Source organism: Stereum hirsutum (assembly GCF_000264905.1).
Source record: "Stereum hirsutum FP-91666 SS1 unplaced genomic scaffold STEHIscaffold_4, whole genome shotgun sequence".
In the NCBI taxonomy this organism is placed as follows: domain Eukaryota; kingdom Fungi; phylum Basidiomycota; class Agaricomycetes; order Russulales; family Stereaceae; genus Stereum; species Stereum hirsutum.
Window position 1 is genome coordinate 2,126,857 of NW_006763134.1, and position 15,966 is coordinate 2,142,822.

General features: G+C 50.3%; 5 protein-coding genes across 5 annotated transcripts; 2 read left to right on the plus strand and 3 right to left on the minus strand.

The window, feature by feature from the left end:
- The first annotated feature begins 725 nt into the window (after positions 1–725).
- Positions 726–1,698, plus strand: STEHIDRAFT_119950 (uncharacterized protein). Its single transcript, XM_007302070.1, has 2 exons — positions 726–1,280; positions 1,348–1,698. The coding sequence occupies exon 1, from the start codon at positions 795–797 to the stop codon at positions 1,278–1,280; it is 486 nt and encodes a 161-aa protein (XP_007302132.1). The 5' UTR covers positions 726–794; the 3' UTR covers positions 1,348–1,698.
- A 395-nt stretch (positions 1,699–2,093) lies between these two features.
- STEHIDRAFT_76208 (cohesin complex subunit psm1) lies at positions 2,094–8,200 on the minus strand. Its single transcript, XM_007301563.1, has 23 exons — positions 7,974–8,200; positions 7,564–7,887; positions 7,028–7,388; positions 6,705–6,938; positions 6,449–6,620; positions 6,295–6,364; positions 6,039–6,216; positions 5,832–5,920; positions 5,548–5,684; positions 5,309–5,442; positions 4,947–5,184; positions 4,780–4,881; positions 4,557–4,696; positions 4,402–4,491; positions 4,073–4,281; positions 3,682–3,967; positions 3,494–3,610; positions 3,290–3,412; positions 3,130–3,227; positions 2,954–3,061; positions 2,761–2,887; positions 2,352–2,693; positions 2,094–2,292 (listed from the first exon to the last, which is right to left on the minus strand). Exons 1-23 carry the CDS (start codon positions 8,015–8,017, stop codon positions 2,266–2,268), a joined length of 3,750 nt encoding a protein of 1,249 aa, XP_007301625.1. The 5' UTR covers positions 8,018–8,200; the 3' UTR covers positions 2,094–2,265.
- A 348-nt stretch (positions 8,201–8,548) lies between these two features.
- Positions 8,549–8,755, minus strand: STEHIDRAFT_26255 (uncharacterized protein; the record flags this gene model as incomplete). The annotated part of the gene is made up of 1 exon (XM_007301406.1): positions 8,549–8,755. A coding segment is annotated over one exon (207 nt), but the record flags the coding sequence as incomplete, so codon positions are not given.
- A 768-nt stretch (positions 8,756–9,523) lies between these two features.
- Positions 9,524–10,588, minus strand: STEHIDRAFT_76210 (uncharacterized protein; the record flags this gene model as incomplete). Its single annotated transcript, XM_007301564.1, has 5 exons — positions 10,500–10,588; positions 10,327–10,440; positions 10,189–10,277; positions 9,896–10,116; positions 9,524–9,841 (listed from the first exon to the last, which is right to left on the minus strand). Coding segments are annotated over exons 4-5 (378 nt in total), but the record flags the coding sequence as incomplete, so codon positions are not given.
- Positions 10,589–14,223: 3,635 nt separating this feature from the next.
- STEHIDRAFT_109500 (Aldo/keto reductase) lies at positions 14,224–15,635 on the plus strand (the record flags this gene model as incomplete). The annotated part of the gene is made up of 7 exons (XM_007302071.1): positions 14,224–14,281; positions 14,360–14,523; positions 14,603–14,693; positions 14,758–14,901; positions 14,972–15,247; positions 15,318–15,455; positions 15,592–15,635. The coding sequence occupies 7 exons, from the start codon at positions 14,224–14,226 to the stop codon at positions 15,633–15,635; spliced, it is 915 nt and encodes a 304-aa protein (XP_007302133.1).
- Positions 15,636–15,966: the final 331 nt, after the last annotated feature.

The window sequence follows — 15,966 nt, forward strand, 5'->3', positions numbered from 1 at the left end:
CCTGGAGTCAGGAGAATCCAGGGCCTCAACCACACGACACACGACACACCGAGAATGTGGGGTGCTGTGTGAGTCACAAGGTCAACACATGGAGATTAAGAAGCCCAAGACAAAGGTGAAGAAAGTCTTTTGCTGACGAAAAAAACAGATATGCCGATAGAAAGATCGATACACCCAGAGAACAAAAGATTCTGGTTCTTTGTCTCTAATCAGACACTCGAACCCGAGTCAGGATGATCGGCGTCCGGATCGATATCGATGGCACTAACGCAGCTAAGACGAAGTCATCACTAGAAGTAACGGCGGTATCATTCACAGCGCCAGTTCCTGTTTTCTGTACGGGCAGAAGTGAATGCAAGCAAGGCCGTGTTCTGTACGTTCAGAATTCGTCAAGAGAAAGGAGGTCGCAGGTGTGCATTCCACTGCGCCAAAAAGGCACAACGTTAACCGAGATTCATTTTTGCGAGGGAAGAAAGGAGAAACATCTGCTGTGATTGCGATAGACTTACAACTTTGCTTGCTTCTAGCACCAGAATAGTCATGAGTCAACGAGTGAGCTTGGAAAGGAAAGCCCCACTGTACATTATCATTCGGGCTTCCGGAGTTCGGCGATACATAAGTCCGAGTCACGACAGGTGTCAGGATCGATGATGTTACACGTGACATCTACACACGGCTCTTCACGAACTTGAACCGTGACAAGCCGTTCTCTCTCTCTCTCTCCACGACATCAACCCTCTCTGCCTCAATCATCACACAAATCAGCCAATAACTCCTCTCCAACCTACTTCACTATGCCGCGCCAACAGACTGACCTTGTCTTCGGCTTCCTTGCCAACGAAGTGAAGCTCATGGAACGAGCCAGAGCTCACGGCCTCGCCCCCGATCTTTCACCCCACGTTATTGAACAGTACAAATCCCAGAATTATACTGAAGCAGAGCTCGTCCAATGCCAGTGGTTCAATCGATCAGTGGCCATGTACAGCTACGTCAAGCGAGAGATCATCCCAAGGGTCGCAATTCCTGATCTCGAGCTTCGGACAGTTTGGGTCGGGGATGATTTGTGCATCAACTGTTTTTCGTTGCCGCTCAAGTACGCAACCAGGCGCTATCGAACCCCGGAGATCGCGGCGCAGATGAGGGTACTCGCGAAGCTCATCGAGAACGAGTTACCGCCATCGTTATTCTGTGCCGTCTCCGCCCCAGTCCCGCCTGAGTTGAAGGGTCAGAAGCTTCACCCAAGGCTGGCCAACTATCGCATCGAGGACTTACCGTTCTAGGTTTGTCTTACTCCTCTTGATCTATCAGTCCTCTTGTCGTTTTGTCACTCATCTGCTTTGCGTACAGGTTCTTCTTCCTCGGACCTGTCTCGAACCCCGAACCAAACTTCCCTCACCTCCTTTGTGTTGTCGTGTTGTTGTCCGTGCGCTATCACCGTTCGTCTGTACTCTATATACTCTCCATCTGCTCGCCTGACTCGGATGCCATCACGTTGAACTCCTCACATATTGTCTTGCTTCTTCTCGACATACTTTGCCTCCTTTGCACATACATATTCTCTGTCCACCATGGAACTCATATCTCACGCTTCTGCTGTTCACGTTTTCGACAGATGATCTTTACTTTCGCATCTTCTTGATTTTGCTATCCTTCTTTGAGCGCATATGTATCCCAGTCCTTGCCCTTGGCCTTCGTCCCTCCATCTATGTACGGCCCTGCGATTTCCCTGATGAGGAGAATAATTCAGCGGGTTTGCTATCGATGATCGATCAGGCCAGGCTCGCGGCCAGTGTTCGTGCATAGGTGTCACATGTGACATAACCAGGCCTTTTGTTGCCCGTTTCTGTCCGAGTCGCAGTCGTGGCCTATCGCCGGAGATGACCCGGTGTCCGAATGATACTCTACTGAACCTGGACATAAGGAGCTTTTCTTTCAAAGAGATCCGATTGACTCATATACAATTCTAGAAGCAGGCCATTTTGTAGTTCTACTCACCGATAAGTCTCGCCTCGCCGCTGCTTTACGATCAAGAGCTGGGTCATTTTGGCACACAAAGCCCGTTGATATCAACCTAGGCACTGATAAAAGGAAACGCCGTGACCCCTAAATCATAAACAGTGCATAGATAGCAAGGGCGAGAGATACACAAATAAGTACAACAGGAGAGCAGGGGGACTAGGAGAAAAGGTAGTGAGACACATAACATCGTAACATGCGTGCGGATGAAGATGTAACAGCAAAGCAAAGACCACAGGCGTGAACAGATCATGTTTGTCCATCGTATTGCGTGAGCTAGAAGGAAGATCCTTGTCAGCGGCACGTAAAAATTCCCATGTAGAAACCTTACTCACATCAAGCGTCAAAGTCCTCGACGAATTGACCTCCTGGTCACGATATATCCCCACCAACGAGTCTCCGTGCTCGTACAACGAGCCCTTCAAACTGATCACAATGAACTGGAACGCGTCCGAGGCCTGCGACCGGATATATCTCGCAACCTTGGCGACGTTCGTATTATCAAGTGCGGCATCGACCTCATCCAGCACGAAGAAAGGACTGGGCTGGTAGCTGTGGATGGCGAAGAGAAGAGCGAGCGCGGCGACGGTTTTCTCGCCACCGGAGAGCTGCTCCATGTCGCGGAACCGCTTCATGGGCGGCATGGCGTGGTATTTGATGCCGCTAGCATATGGTTCCTGTTATGAAAGAACGGTCAGCGTACATACAAGACGTACGATTGCTGGAGAGAAAAAACGAGCGGACCTCGTTATCTTCCAAACTGAGGTACGCCACACCTCCCATGGGAGAAGCTTTGCCCTTCGTTAGGTCCTTGTAAACCTGGTCGATACGCTCGGAGATGTGGTTGTACGCTTTGTTGAAGAGTTCGGTTCTGTGAGCAGACGATCAAGCCAGGTCAGATAATTAAACAGGGTGGAGCAGAAATATATGGATATACCGTCGACGCTTGACATCGGTGAAATGGTCCCTGGCATCCTTGGACTCTTTTCGAGCCCTCTCGGCTTCTCGCTCGGTGTCCTTGAGCTTCGACTCAACGTCGTCAAGTCTGTAGTAGTCAGAGGGTGAGTTAGACAAAGTCCGACCTATTTCGTGGACATGAGAGAGAATATTTACCGTTCGATAGCCTTTAGATTCGGTGCCATGCGCTCGATGTCCTGATTCAGCTTGGCGATACTCGAGTCGTAATCAGCCAGACTATCGCCGCTAGGATCCTACAACCACACAAGAGTTCTATCAGTAAAGGAGTGAAAGATAGTAGTAGACAAGCACTTACTTCACGGTCATCGTCGTCCAACACTTCGAAGTCTACTTCGACTCCATAGTTATTGATCTGCTTCGGTCGCACGGTCGCGCCTTCCTCTTCATCGACATCCATGGCCACCTCTTCGCGAAGATTCTGGAGAGAAAGGCGTAAGTGAACGAGTCGGGGAATCGTTTACGTCGCGGAGGCGCGAAGTGCAGATGAACGAAGACGTACCTCTTCCATAGGCACATTCCGTAGTGAACCTTCGAGCAAAGGCAGCTTAATCTCATCCAGTCGACACTTGCGATACAGTGCCGACCGCTCAAGACCCAACTTCTCGATATCATCATTCTACGACGACATATCAAAAATCAACATGCAAACATCACCAACGAGTCAAAAGAGAGCAGAGCGAGACTCACCTTGGTTGTGATCTCCTTGAGCATCTGATCGAGCGCCTTCCCTGCTTTCATGCTCGTCTTCTTCACCTTCTCCATGTCCTTCGTCTTCTCCTCTAACTCCGCATTCAACTCCTTCAACTCCTCCTTCAAGCCCTCGATCTCCTCCTCCATAGTCGCTATCTCCTCTTCTACCTGGGCCTTGAGCGCGTTCAACCGTTCGATGTTGGCCGTCTCGGTCGTTACAGTGGCTTCGTAGTTCGCGATTCGGCTGTTGATGGTCGCAAGTTGATCTTCTTCGAACTTCAACCTATGCGTGCGAGAAGTAGTTATTAGCAGACCATCCGTGAACTAATCAGGGACCGGGCAGAAGCAGAACAACAGTAGACGGGGCAGAAAGAAGCGTATCACGTACTGCGTCATCAACCTCGCGATCTGCGTATCATATCTCAACCTTGCCTCGCCCTCTTCCTGCGCAAGCCTCAGCTGCCTCTGCTCATACTCTCGAATATTGGCGACCCCGATTCTGGAACAGAAGTCCTCGAAGATGGCATCCTCCTCGACGTTGACCACTGATTCGAGTTCTTGAACTTTGCCCCGAAGGGAGTCGAGGGCTTTGCGGGCCTATATGAGTGGGAACGATAGGTCAGAACGATGTGGTTTTGATTATGATGGGTTGGATTAAGGGTGGGAGGCAGTAAAGTAGGGCTGTATCGGGGATAAATGAGAAGAAAGTAGGCGCACCTTGTTCAACTCAGGCGTGTTTTGTTTGATACTGCGATCGACGTGTTTCAACTCGTCTTTCAGACCAGTCACACGCAACTTGCAAGCCGCCTACAAATCCAAACAAGTCAGTATGCATACCCAATGATAGAAGGTAGTATTGCACTATAACCCACCAGATCATCTCTCGCAACGACAAGCTCGGACTCGAGCCTCGTGATCTCAGAGAGTAGACTCTCGTCTGCCTTGTTCCTTGGCTTAGACTTGAGCAGCTCACTGAGCTGGCTGTGGAGCGAGTCTCGAACGCGGTGCAGGCCTATATGTCGGACCATCAGACGGTCGATAGAATGAGATCAGGGAGGTCTGAAGACGGGCTGAAAGTGATGGAAAAGAATGTACCCTGCAAATCCTTCTCGTCCCACTTCTTGCTCCCGTCATGCGAACTTCGTCCACCAGTGATAAGACCGCTCTTATGAATGATCGTCCCCTCCAAAGACACGGCTGGATTCCGTGCATAGTCAGTACCCAAAATCCACTCACATCATATCAGCCAAGGAGACACACACCTTTGACCTCCTGACCCCTCTCCCAGCACACATACTTCGCCACCTCAATCGTGTCGCAAACCAACGCGTTTCCACACGCATGATGCATCGCCCTTTCTACTGCCGCGTCGAACTGAATCACATCCACCGCGAGACGTGCACCTTTCGCGAAGGCGCGGTACTTGTCGTTGATGGGTTTGACTTGGATCGTGTCGAGGGGGATGAAGGTCGCTTGGCCGGCACGTTGGTTACGCATGTACTGTTGGTAGATTATTGTTAGAGTTAGATCATGGCATACGCGTAAAGAAAGGAGATAACCCAGGGGATGATCGAGAGCATTGGGGAAGGAATGGGAGGGAAATAGGGCAGGAAAAGAAATGCACCTCAATGCAGTCAATAGCCGTCTTCTCCTCATCCACGACAACGGCATCAATATTCCGTCCAAGAACAACAGAGATCGCGGTCTCGTATTTCCGCTGCGTCGGCTTGCACAGGTCAACCAGTCGGCCCCGCACACCTATATGCCCGCATACACAGCGTCGTCAGTAAACTATCCACGACTATCACAACATCCATAGTCAAGCGACCCATCGGGTTAGTGGGTTTAGAAAGATAGACTGACCAGGGAAGATCCTCTGCAACGTCGCCAACGTCTCCTTCATCTTTGCATCTCTTTCCGACTCGCGCTGGTCCACATTCGCTTGCAAAAGCTTGTTATGCACGTCCTGCAGCTTCTCGCTAATCTCGGTTTCGAGTCGCCTGAAACATAGTACAGGGCATTAGTGGGAGGGCCGTCAAATGGGAAAGAACACAGAATGCAGCGATGGACATGGGTGGAATAGATGGGAAAGATGGGACGGAGGAATGATGGAGATAAAGGATGGAGAATATTAGTGAATGACGTACGCGATCCTCGTTCTCTCCGCCTGTTGGTTATCAAGCTCTTGCTTCACTTTATCCAACTCACCCTGTAACGACCCGACTTTTACCTCCAGCTATTCTCCGTCATACGCCACATGCATCATATCACGCCACATGCCGGGAACAGACCAAATCAACCGTCAGCAAATTGGGACGCCAAGTCTCAATGAAAAGTAGAGAAGATCAACTCACCTCACCCTTACTCCCTCCCTGCACGCCCAGCTCCTCCTGCAGCTTCGCCTTCTTCCTCTCCAGCTCCTCTTGTTTATCGTTCAACTGCGCGAACGTCCTCGCAGCCGTCTTCTCATCTCTTAGGAGGATCTCGAGGGACTGACGTTCCTCGACGGCGAGGACGGAGGCTTGGGCTTTCCTGTGTCGTATCCAGTTATTGAGTTAGTCAGGGAGTGTGAAGATGAAAGTATAAGGGTAGGAGGGTGGAGACACGTACAGTCTACGATACTCCTCCAATGATTCCTGGCTAAGCGACATATTATCACTCGACAGCCTCCTTTGTTCCTCTGCATTCACAAACACGAATCAGCCATCCACGTCGACACGACAATGGGTGTCCGGAGATACGAGCACGAAAACGAACGACTCACCCTGCGCCTCATCCGCAGCCTTCTGCACGTCCTTCAAATCCCGCTTATGGTTCTTTACCACGAGCTCCCTGGCCTCTTTATCTCTCGCGATTTGTGCGAGAGTCGTTTCTGCGTTGCGGATTTTACGGGTGGAATGTGCGATTTGGCCTTCTGTAGTTACCAGGTCTGGTTTCTGATAGTGTCCCAGAATCAATATCAGCACCGGCCGTACACCCAACGAAAAGAGCGAAGAGTCAGGAGGAAGATTGAAACACACCTTCCCTTCAACAGCCCTCTCAGCGGCCTTCAGTGCCCTCTCCTTCCGCATCGCGTTGGACCTCGCCTTCGCCTGTTCCGCCCTCGCATCCGCCAATTCCTCATCGTGCACGCGTTGTTCTTCGCGTAGACCTTCGAGGGTACGTGCTTGGTCTTTGATCTCGCGGGCGTTACGCTCTAGGGCTTCTTCGATGTGGAAGAGCTTGAAGAGAACGCGACGGAGGATGAGGTCGTCCTACACATTAGAGAAACAATAGTAGCAAGTATGTCAGAAAAGGTGCCAATATGCGTTTCAAAGCGGAGTCTAAGAAGTTAGTGGCATACCCTCTCCTGACATAACGCCTCAAACTTATCCGCCTCCGTCTTCTGCTCCTTATACTGCTTAATCTCGCCCGCGATCCCTCTGCGTTTCGTAAAATTAAACGTCGCATTCTCCGTCGCCTTCTCCTGCTCCGCCTTCGCCTCCTCGTACTCCCGCGCCAGTTCCAAGCTCCCGCTGATCTGCTCTATCAGTCGAGAGAGGTCTTTTGGAGACTGCGAGGCGACTGCTTCGACGTCGCCTTGGAAGACGAGGAAGTTTTTGGCTTTGACGAGGATGTTGTGGGAGGTTAGGGAGGTGTTGTAGACGGAGTAGGTTACTACGCGGTCATTGAGTTTGTATTCTGAGGCGCCGATCGTAGATATTCTGCGAAAAGAGAGGTTTCAGTACGCATATATTGTGCTGACAACGCATATATAGGGCTTTTAGCGGGCGAGATGCGAGATGACGGGGGGTCAGGAATGCATGGGCCACAATGTCACGCCACATGATATCCTAGCAACAGCAACCCCTAAGACCAGGATAACACGAAAACACTCACGTCCTCTGAAACCTCCACTCCTTCCCCTTCTCGTCCTCATAAACGGCCAGCACCCAAGCCCTCTTCGCCGTCCCTTCACCCTCTTCCTCCCCTTGCCCCTGTTCCACATCCAAGCTCACGTCGCCACTCGCGCTCGCATCTCCATTCGAGTCCCTCGCGAGTTTCCTTCCTCGATAGACAAGGTCTTTGAGCTGACTAGACCGGAGCTGCGCGCTCTTGACGCCGAGGACGAAAGAGATGGCGTCCATGAGGTTGGACTTTCCGGCTCCGTTGGGACCGATGACGGAGCTGAAGTTACGGAAAGGGCCTATGACCTGGTGGCCGCTGTATGATTCGGTTTTGATAAAGAAAACAAGGAGTATTTGTTAGGAACGCGTCTGGGAGAGGTATCATAGTTGAGAGGGCGCTACCGGTATGATTTGAAGTCGCATACTTCGATGCGTATGAGCGGCATGTTGATATATTTCTCGCTCTACTGCAGGATTTCTCTAGATATTTCCACAGTATAGTCGAAAGCTATTGAAAGTAAAAGACAAAGATGAAGAAGGAAAGAGAAAGATGTGGCCCAGACGAACGCGAACGCGACAGCTCGAGGTAGTGTTGCCGCAAGGTGAGGCAAGGCGAGGCGAGGTGTGATTGGTCAGCAGGCAAGAAAAATCAAGTCAAGGCGAGGTTTTGCCCGAGGTGGCCTCGAGGTGAATCGAGGCGAGTGGCACAAGGGCGACTTGGTTGCCACAATTCATAGAACACAACGAAACATATGAAGTCCATTAGAATTTGACCAATAAGTAGTTTGTAAGTAGTGTAACGAGAGTGTAATATGTTCCTATGCACCGTCTTCCCACTCCGAATCAACATCATCAACTATGACCTCGATCGCACCGAGAATATCGGTGATCTGCTGAGGCTTGCAGTTCGTCAGTTTCTCTGTGACAGTAGTCGGCACAGACTTTGCATCCCCAGACGGGATACGATCAGCTGCCAGCATGTCTGCCTCCGTTGCAGCCCAGCTTCCTGAGAAGTCTAATCGCTCCTGCTTGAAGATGTACTTGAGAATTTGAAGAACCTCGACCAATGCCGGCGAGAGCTTATTTCGGCGCGCTGTGGTTGTCAACTTGCTGGACGAGAAGACACGCTCACAGGGTACCGATGATGCTTGCATGGGAAGTACATCGACGGCGACCCGGTACATGAGTGAGAAATTGTACTCGTTGTCCTGCGAGGTGTCAACACAAATAATCACAGGAAGGTTAATGATTGACCAGGAAGCTTACCGTCCAAAAACGAAGTAGGTCGAACGTCTTGAGCATTTCGGCATCTTCAATGACACCGTGTGCCTTCCATCGCGCAAACTCAGCCTCAACGACAGCCTCATCCGCTTCTCGAGCCTTACGCTCTGTCTCCTCTGCACGAGCAGCGCGTTCGGCATCTGTGAGCGGTGTATGTGAGCGAGAAGGAGTAACCGATGCCATATAGTCATCGAAAGACTCCATTCTTTGGCTAGAAGCTGAACCGGCTACGGAGCCTGGGATGCTCTGCGAAGATGAACGCCGAGCGTCACGTCGTGCTTTCAACTGTAACATGCCCGATGCAACGCTCTCGGGAGGTCGGGAGGCTCGATGTCTCGTAGGGGTTATTCTTGAGGCACGAGTGGGAGATTCAATAGATATGTCTTCATGTGAGGACGAGTTGGAGGTGGCGCCTGTCTGGCGGAGTGAAGTCTTGTACTCAAGCATCTAGACGCGTGATCGGGTAACAAGACTAGCATGAGCTAAACATTATATTGAACTATTCCAGGAGCACGAACATACCGACTCCTTTAACCATTTCTCCGCTTGAAGTGCATCCCCCGCGCTCCAATGTTCAGAAATCCACTTCAACTTCGTTGTGGGATTTATAGCTGGCATTCGAATGTCAGTTACAAGGTCATTCGGTGTATTCATCACAAGCGACTGAAATGCTTACCGATCGCAAGTGCATATGCACGAGTTTTACGGGCTTTCCCAACATACTCCTCAATTTTTGAGACGGCAGCTTCGATCGCTTGAGAGAGGTGAGGGAAGTCGTCGACGGAGTCTTTCAACATGCTCAAAAGTTCTTCGTAAGCGGGAAGAACATTCGGAAGAGTTGGTGTCTTCTCATTGGATAGCAATTGCTGAACATCGTGAGGGATAGCGAGAAAATCCCGGATGTCAGCGAGTACTCTGAGGTCGTCTGAGGTGAGGTTGTAACATGAGATGTCGCGCTGTTTGGATTTATTGAGGAAACAATCGATAGCCTAGTGTTCTCTATTGAATAACTAGAGTAGAAGAGAATGATGTGGAAGACACACCTGATAAAGCTCGAGAGCGCGGTCGATCATAAGGTATGTTGACGACCACCGAACTTCCATATCCCTCAAAAGCTCGGCGACAGGCAACTCCTTCCCTTCCGCCCATGCGTGTGACCGATTTCCTTCATCTATGGTGGCGAGGAAGTCTTCTCTCCGTTGGCTGGAGGCACGACAGTCGTTGATGAGGGAGCGCAAGAGCTGAATCGGGTCGCGAGATAGTGCTTGCGCGTATCCCGAATCTGCGATGTGCGAGATGTCAAGTGGCAGAAGTACGGAACCTTGATCTTCGAGACTTTCCGTGTCGGTTGACGTTTCGGCTGAAGAGGCGGACAGGGTCTTCAACGCAGTTTGTACGGCGATATTCACGACATGGGGGAAGCACCTGTATCATAGTATAAGTAATCATGTAACTTTTTTATAGACTAACATACCGAATTCGATTGCCTTCTTTATCGAATGGAAATACCGAGTCGCCTTAGCTGGATCTCCAGAGACGCCATCATGGTATCGTTGTTGGATGCATTATCCAACGTAACCACCCCTATCTGAGGACCGTAATGTCAGTGCGGAGTGGATAGAGAGCTGGGAGAAAGAGATGGCAAACCTTGTGTATAGCTTCCAACTCACGAACAACCTGTAGGAAGTTGTTCGCAATATGTTCACCGGTATGGCTCCCTGGTAAGTGACGAAAAGCAACAAGCCGGCTTCGAATGACGAGTTGGCCTTTCGAATCCTTGACCGCGGCATGCCCCGTCATCGCCATGTATGGTGTTAAGTCGGGATCCGTCCAAACGTCTGAAGTAAAAGAGATTCTGCCGAGTGAGTTCTACAATAAGAGGCCATTAGCCAAAGAAAATACAAGAGACTTGACATTAGACAGAAAGAGACAACGAAGGGTACATACCTTGAATTCTTCTACCATCTTCGTGTACTCGACTTCGAAGCGAACGAAGATCAGCTTGATGATCCTAGTGCGTTTCGGAATGTCCCGATCTCGAAGACTCGCGTTTAGATACAGGAATAAATCCCGAAGCTCTGGAGAGTCAACGACATTGGGAGCCTTAAACGACGCTCATGAGCTATACATAAGTGCCACGTACGCACAGAATCAAACTTACCTGATCGTCCACCACAAGCCATCGTACTAGCCTGAGAATGAAGCCGTCCAGCGTGAATGAGCCTGGAGGATAAGACTTCGGACGCGAAGTCTTAGCGTTCTTCGAAGCGGTAGAAGTGGGCGACGTTGGGCCACACAGATTCTCATATCCTTTGAGCTCATTCCTGATGACCTCCTCACGCCACGCCGAATAGTGGTACTTAACCAGGTGTTCTCGGATAGTAACTTGCATACCTTCCGAATTCTTCCACTTTCGAGAGCTATGAGAGAAAAAAAGATGAGTCTGACGATATGATACGAACCTGCAGATGGCCGGACACTGGAACTTACCAGCTCGGACAAAAACGACATGCAAGAAAGGGAACGGTTTTCGAGCTCGGTTTGCAGCGGTTATGTGGCTGTCTTTTGAGTTCGTCGTGGATTGGTACCGGAGATTCCTTCGTCGCACCGTCCAAGTTGTACATGAACCACCAAACATCCGATGCACCGCGTTTTGAAGCATCGAGCCTCGTCGATTTGCGAACAAGTGATGAATATACAGGCCGAGAGGGAGCAGGGCGTCCGGTGGATGAACCTGTCTCGGATAATGATGTAGCAGGTGCTGGTGCTGATGGCCCAACGCCGAACACCGCAGGGTGAGGAAGGTGCAAGGAGTCAGAAATTACTTCCCCGTTGGTTTTCTGCTTCTTGCGAACACTTGTAGCGGTGTTTGCAGCACGTTTTCGTGGTGCTTTCTTCGAGGCTGTAGCCGATGCTGGTTTTTCAGCGAAAATATCATCAATAAATGTGAAAGTATCACTGGTATAGCCAGCCATACACAATGCTTACCTTGATTCCCAGCTTCTTTTCGAGCTGCAGCATCTCGCCGTCGCTCTTCTTCAACCTGAGAAGCAGCCAATGATCGCGCCATCTGCATGACTGTCCCCAACAACTGAGCTGGAAAGAGATCTAGACTTTTGTCAATATCAATAACTTATGAGAGGGGAATACAATATGGGAATTAGAAACTTACTACTTTCGTGTGATTCGGGAACTGAAAGATATGGCGTGTCAACTCATAGTGTCCATGCACACACTCGAATAAAAGACCACTGGCACTCACCGGTTTCGGACGGTAAGTCAACCCCATGAACTCCCGGAGGCGTCTCCCAACACCGGCATTCTTGTGATGATCGTTGACAGTGGGCACAAAGGGAATGCATGGCGTTGTCGGACATGACGCTCAGAAGAAGATACCTGCCAGTTTCGCTGGGTGGGTACAACGAGCTTTTATACACAGAGAGTTGGAGACGAGTCATTTTCAGATTTATCATCAAGCAGGCAATCCTTCGAATGCCACAGAAGAAGAGAGAATATATTACTGAGCATTGTTCTGTGTACAAGCACATGAGGACTCGGGCATGAAGAAAATCGAGTCAAATGCACTTGGAAATGAATATGCACAGCTGCCGATGGAGCAACGTAGTGGATGCCGGTGTCGGATCATGTAAATGCGAATGCTATGGTCCGACGAGACATACCACACCCAGATAAGTGCTTTTTCTTCCAGGTAATACGAACGAGAGGACAGAGAGAAGCAACTGCAGCAAGTACGCGCTTTGACGCGTTCTGATCACATGTTCGAGGTATGGCGGAAGATGATCACCTTGATTTCGCTCGAGGTGACCTCGGGTGGCGCTTTGCCTTGCCTCGCCTTCTTACGTCATGCTCTCGGATCAAGGTGAGGTGAAGGTGCCTCGAGATTACCTCGCCTCGCGGCAACACTAGCTCGAGGAAAGCGACACGACAAAACACGCTCTCACGCTAAACCACTCAACGCGCTGTGACAAGCGCGCAAACGCGTGACGTCACGTCATCCCTGCCAATCTCCGAGTCGTTCGTGTTTTCTTCGTGTTTTTTTTTCGGTCGACCTCTATGTTTGGATTCTTGCAGGAGCAGCTTACTATTCAACTTCCACTCTGATTTGTGGTTATTATAGTCGTCGGCTGTGGCATGCCACCAGTCTATCTGCTTTTCTGCTTTCAGTGCTCTTCAAAGACACGAACTGCTCGGTCCAAACTTTTTGCCGAACCAGATATACAATCATCCTGAATAATGCCGACTCAGTTTAAAACTTATCTCATCTTCTGTGCGTACAGAAAGGACCCGTCTCCGAGGCCCTATATCCATCTTCGCACTTGTTTCCTTGATTCGTATCGCCTTTCGGTCCGCCGAACTTCTATGGATCCTAAACATCGCTCAAGGAAGAATGATGACTTGGACGAGGCGTCCCAAGCTCCCTTGGTTCATGCAAACAGGTTTGCGTGCTGAAGCATCCAGCTGCTGAGGACGTTCGGCTGGCCGATTCACAATGTTGGTCCATGCGTTCTTCTAGGCACCCTTAGGCCCCCTTCGGCAGCCAGGCTTGGGTTGAGTTGGGTTGGGTTGCCCCGCCATTTCGCGTGGGAGCCCAAGTGGGCCTCGGTCACTCCTCCCGTCGGAACATCGGGTCCTTCGTTACCCTTCCACAGATCTGTCCGACGTGACATGATGCTTTTTCCGAGGTCGTCCGGACTCTGCCCGCAACAGTCCACACACACCCAACATGTCTGGGACGCTAGCAAGGCAGTCGCTGAGTTACTCACAATAAAATCAGATTAATGAAGAGATAAATGATCAGACCTCCACGTAATTTGCCCCACCTCAATTGGAGGCGTGGACCTCATTCAACGATAATGTTGTCGTCGTCATCGTCGAGTGAACAGCAGAGACGTGAGGTACGATGGACTCGGCTCGATACGGACCGTTGTTAATCTGCGTTGTCACGGAGAGGTAACCCGGTGACAAGATGCGGTCCCGGCCGGTCACTATCCTGGCCGAGCCCAACCCAACCTAAGCCAACCCAAGCCTGGCTGCCGAAGGGGGCCTTAGTAAGAATGGGATCTCGCCGAACTCTTTTTACGGCTGAAATGACTCGTACTCGTCCACTTGAGTGAGCAGAAATAGCTTTGATGACCCTCTGTGATCCTAGATCTCCCGTTCTTGTCTCGGCTCCGATAAACTCAGCTCGTTGATCGGAGGGTATGTGCACCTATGTGCACACGCGTGACGTGGGTCATCGAACTTCTCATCCGAGTCATTGTCCCAGTGTACTTATACGAGCACATTCCTGGTCGTACCGCCAGTCTCTCACTACGCAGACCATCGTATTGTCCTAGACTTCTACTCTCCGATGACGACGCCTACATTGAAGCTAAACTCCGGCTACGACATACCCACGATCGCATTCGGTACGTTCAAAATACACCCCAACCGTTATAAGACCAGGCCTGACCCAGCGGATGCTCTACGTCACGCACTTTTCACAGGAACATGGGGCCCGGAGGTTCCCCAAGCCGATATCTCCAAGGCTGTCACATACGCTATCAAAGAAGGAGGCTATCGACATATCGACTGTGCTTGGGGGTATTTGAACGAGAAGGCTGTTGGGGAGGGTATCAAGAGGAGTGGTATCAAACGTGAGGAGTTGTTCGTGAGTGCCTCTGCTTAGTTCATATTTTTCTGTGCTCCTGGCCAGGCGCTTACTACACGACTCGAAATGAATTACTCAGATCACAAGCAAAGTGTGGGGCACATACCACAATCGCGTCGAAGAGTCCCTCGGCCAGACGCTCGCCGCGCTCGGAACAGATTATCTCGACTGTACGTCTCTATTTCTCATGGCATAACCAGTGTCGCATTCTGACTATCATATGGTACGACTCAGTATACCTCATCCACTGGCCCGTTACCCTCAACCCGAACGGAAACGACGATTATCTTCCCAAGTGTCCGGACGGTTCGCGCGATGTTATCACCAATTGGGATATCATGGATACTTGGAAACAGATGGAAGAGCTCGTCAGGAAAGGTTGAGACGAAGAACAAGCTTGAATCTACCTTCCATAACTGACGATGCCATTTCCCATCTCTATTGCCAGGAAAAATCCGCTCAATCGGAACTGCGAACTTCTCTATCCCCATCCTCTCGTCTTTCCTCCCTCATACTACCATCCCTCCCGCAGTCCACCAGGTCGAGCTGCATATATATAATCCAGATCATGCTCTCGTATCTTACTGCAAGGAAAATGGGATGGCGGTGATGGGATACAGCGCGATGAATAGTGATGAGAATGCGTTAGTTGAGGACGAGGAGGCGCAGAGGATAGCGAAGGAGAGAGGGTTGCGCGGGGTTGATGTCATATTTGGGTGGCTGGGTAAGTTTATATGATCATTTTTTCTTATTGTTCGTTTCTCGATTTCTTCTTACCGAAGGCGCATTCTGAGTGGCCAAAAACATCATTGCCGTAACGCTCTCTCTCAACCAATCGAATATCGGTAAACACATCGACGGGTTCGTAAAAGCGTCGAACGCGCTCACTGCAGAAGATATCGCAGTGCTGGACGGGATTGCTGCCGAAGAGGGTAAGCAGCAGAGGGTCGTGATGCCGCCTTGGGGTAAGCATGTCCACCTGTACTTCACTTGCACCCTTTCACAGACGAGGGTTAACGGTGGATTTGGTTCAACTTTATGCATATTCTCAACTTCCCTCATGTTTAGGTGTTGATCTCGGGTTCGACAACTGGACGGCGAAGTCGTGGTGAAGCCGCCATCAATCATGAGCGTCGCGCTTTGGCTGAGCTATATTTAAATCCTTTTGACACTGTCTCTTATCAGAATACTTCATCCATTCTGGCCAACCACCACTCATCTCTATTAACGATCAATAATTCAGCAGAGTCCGAACCAGTGTTGTACTCTATACTTACGAGCACTACTAACTATTTACGCTAGGACGACCTGGCCTCTATCACACCTCACAGAATAATGCATAAATACCTACGTTCTAGATGTTCTCATAGATTTATCGAAACCATTTTTCAAATTATTATGCTCGTCCCTCAGTCTCTTTGTGTGCCCCTTCCGCTGGCGGAG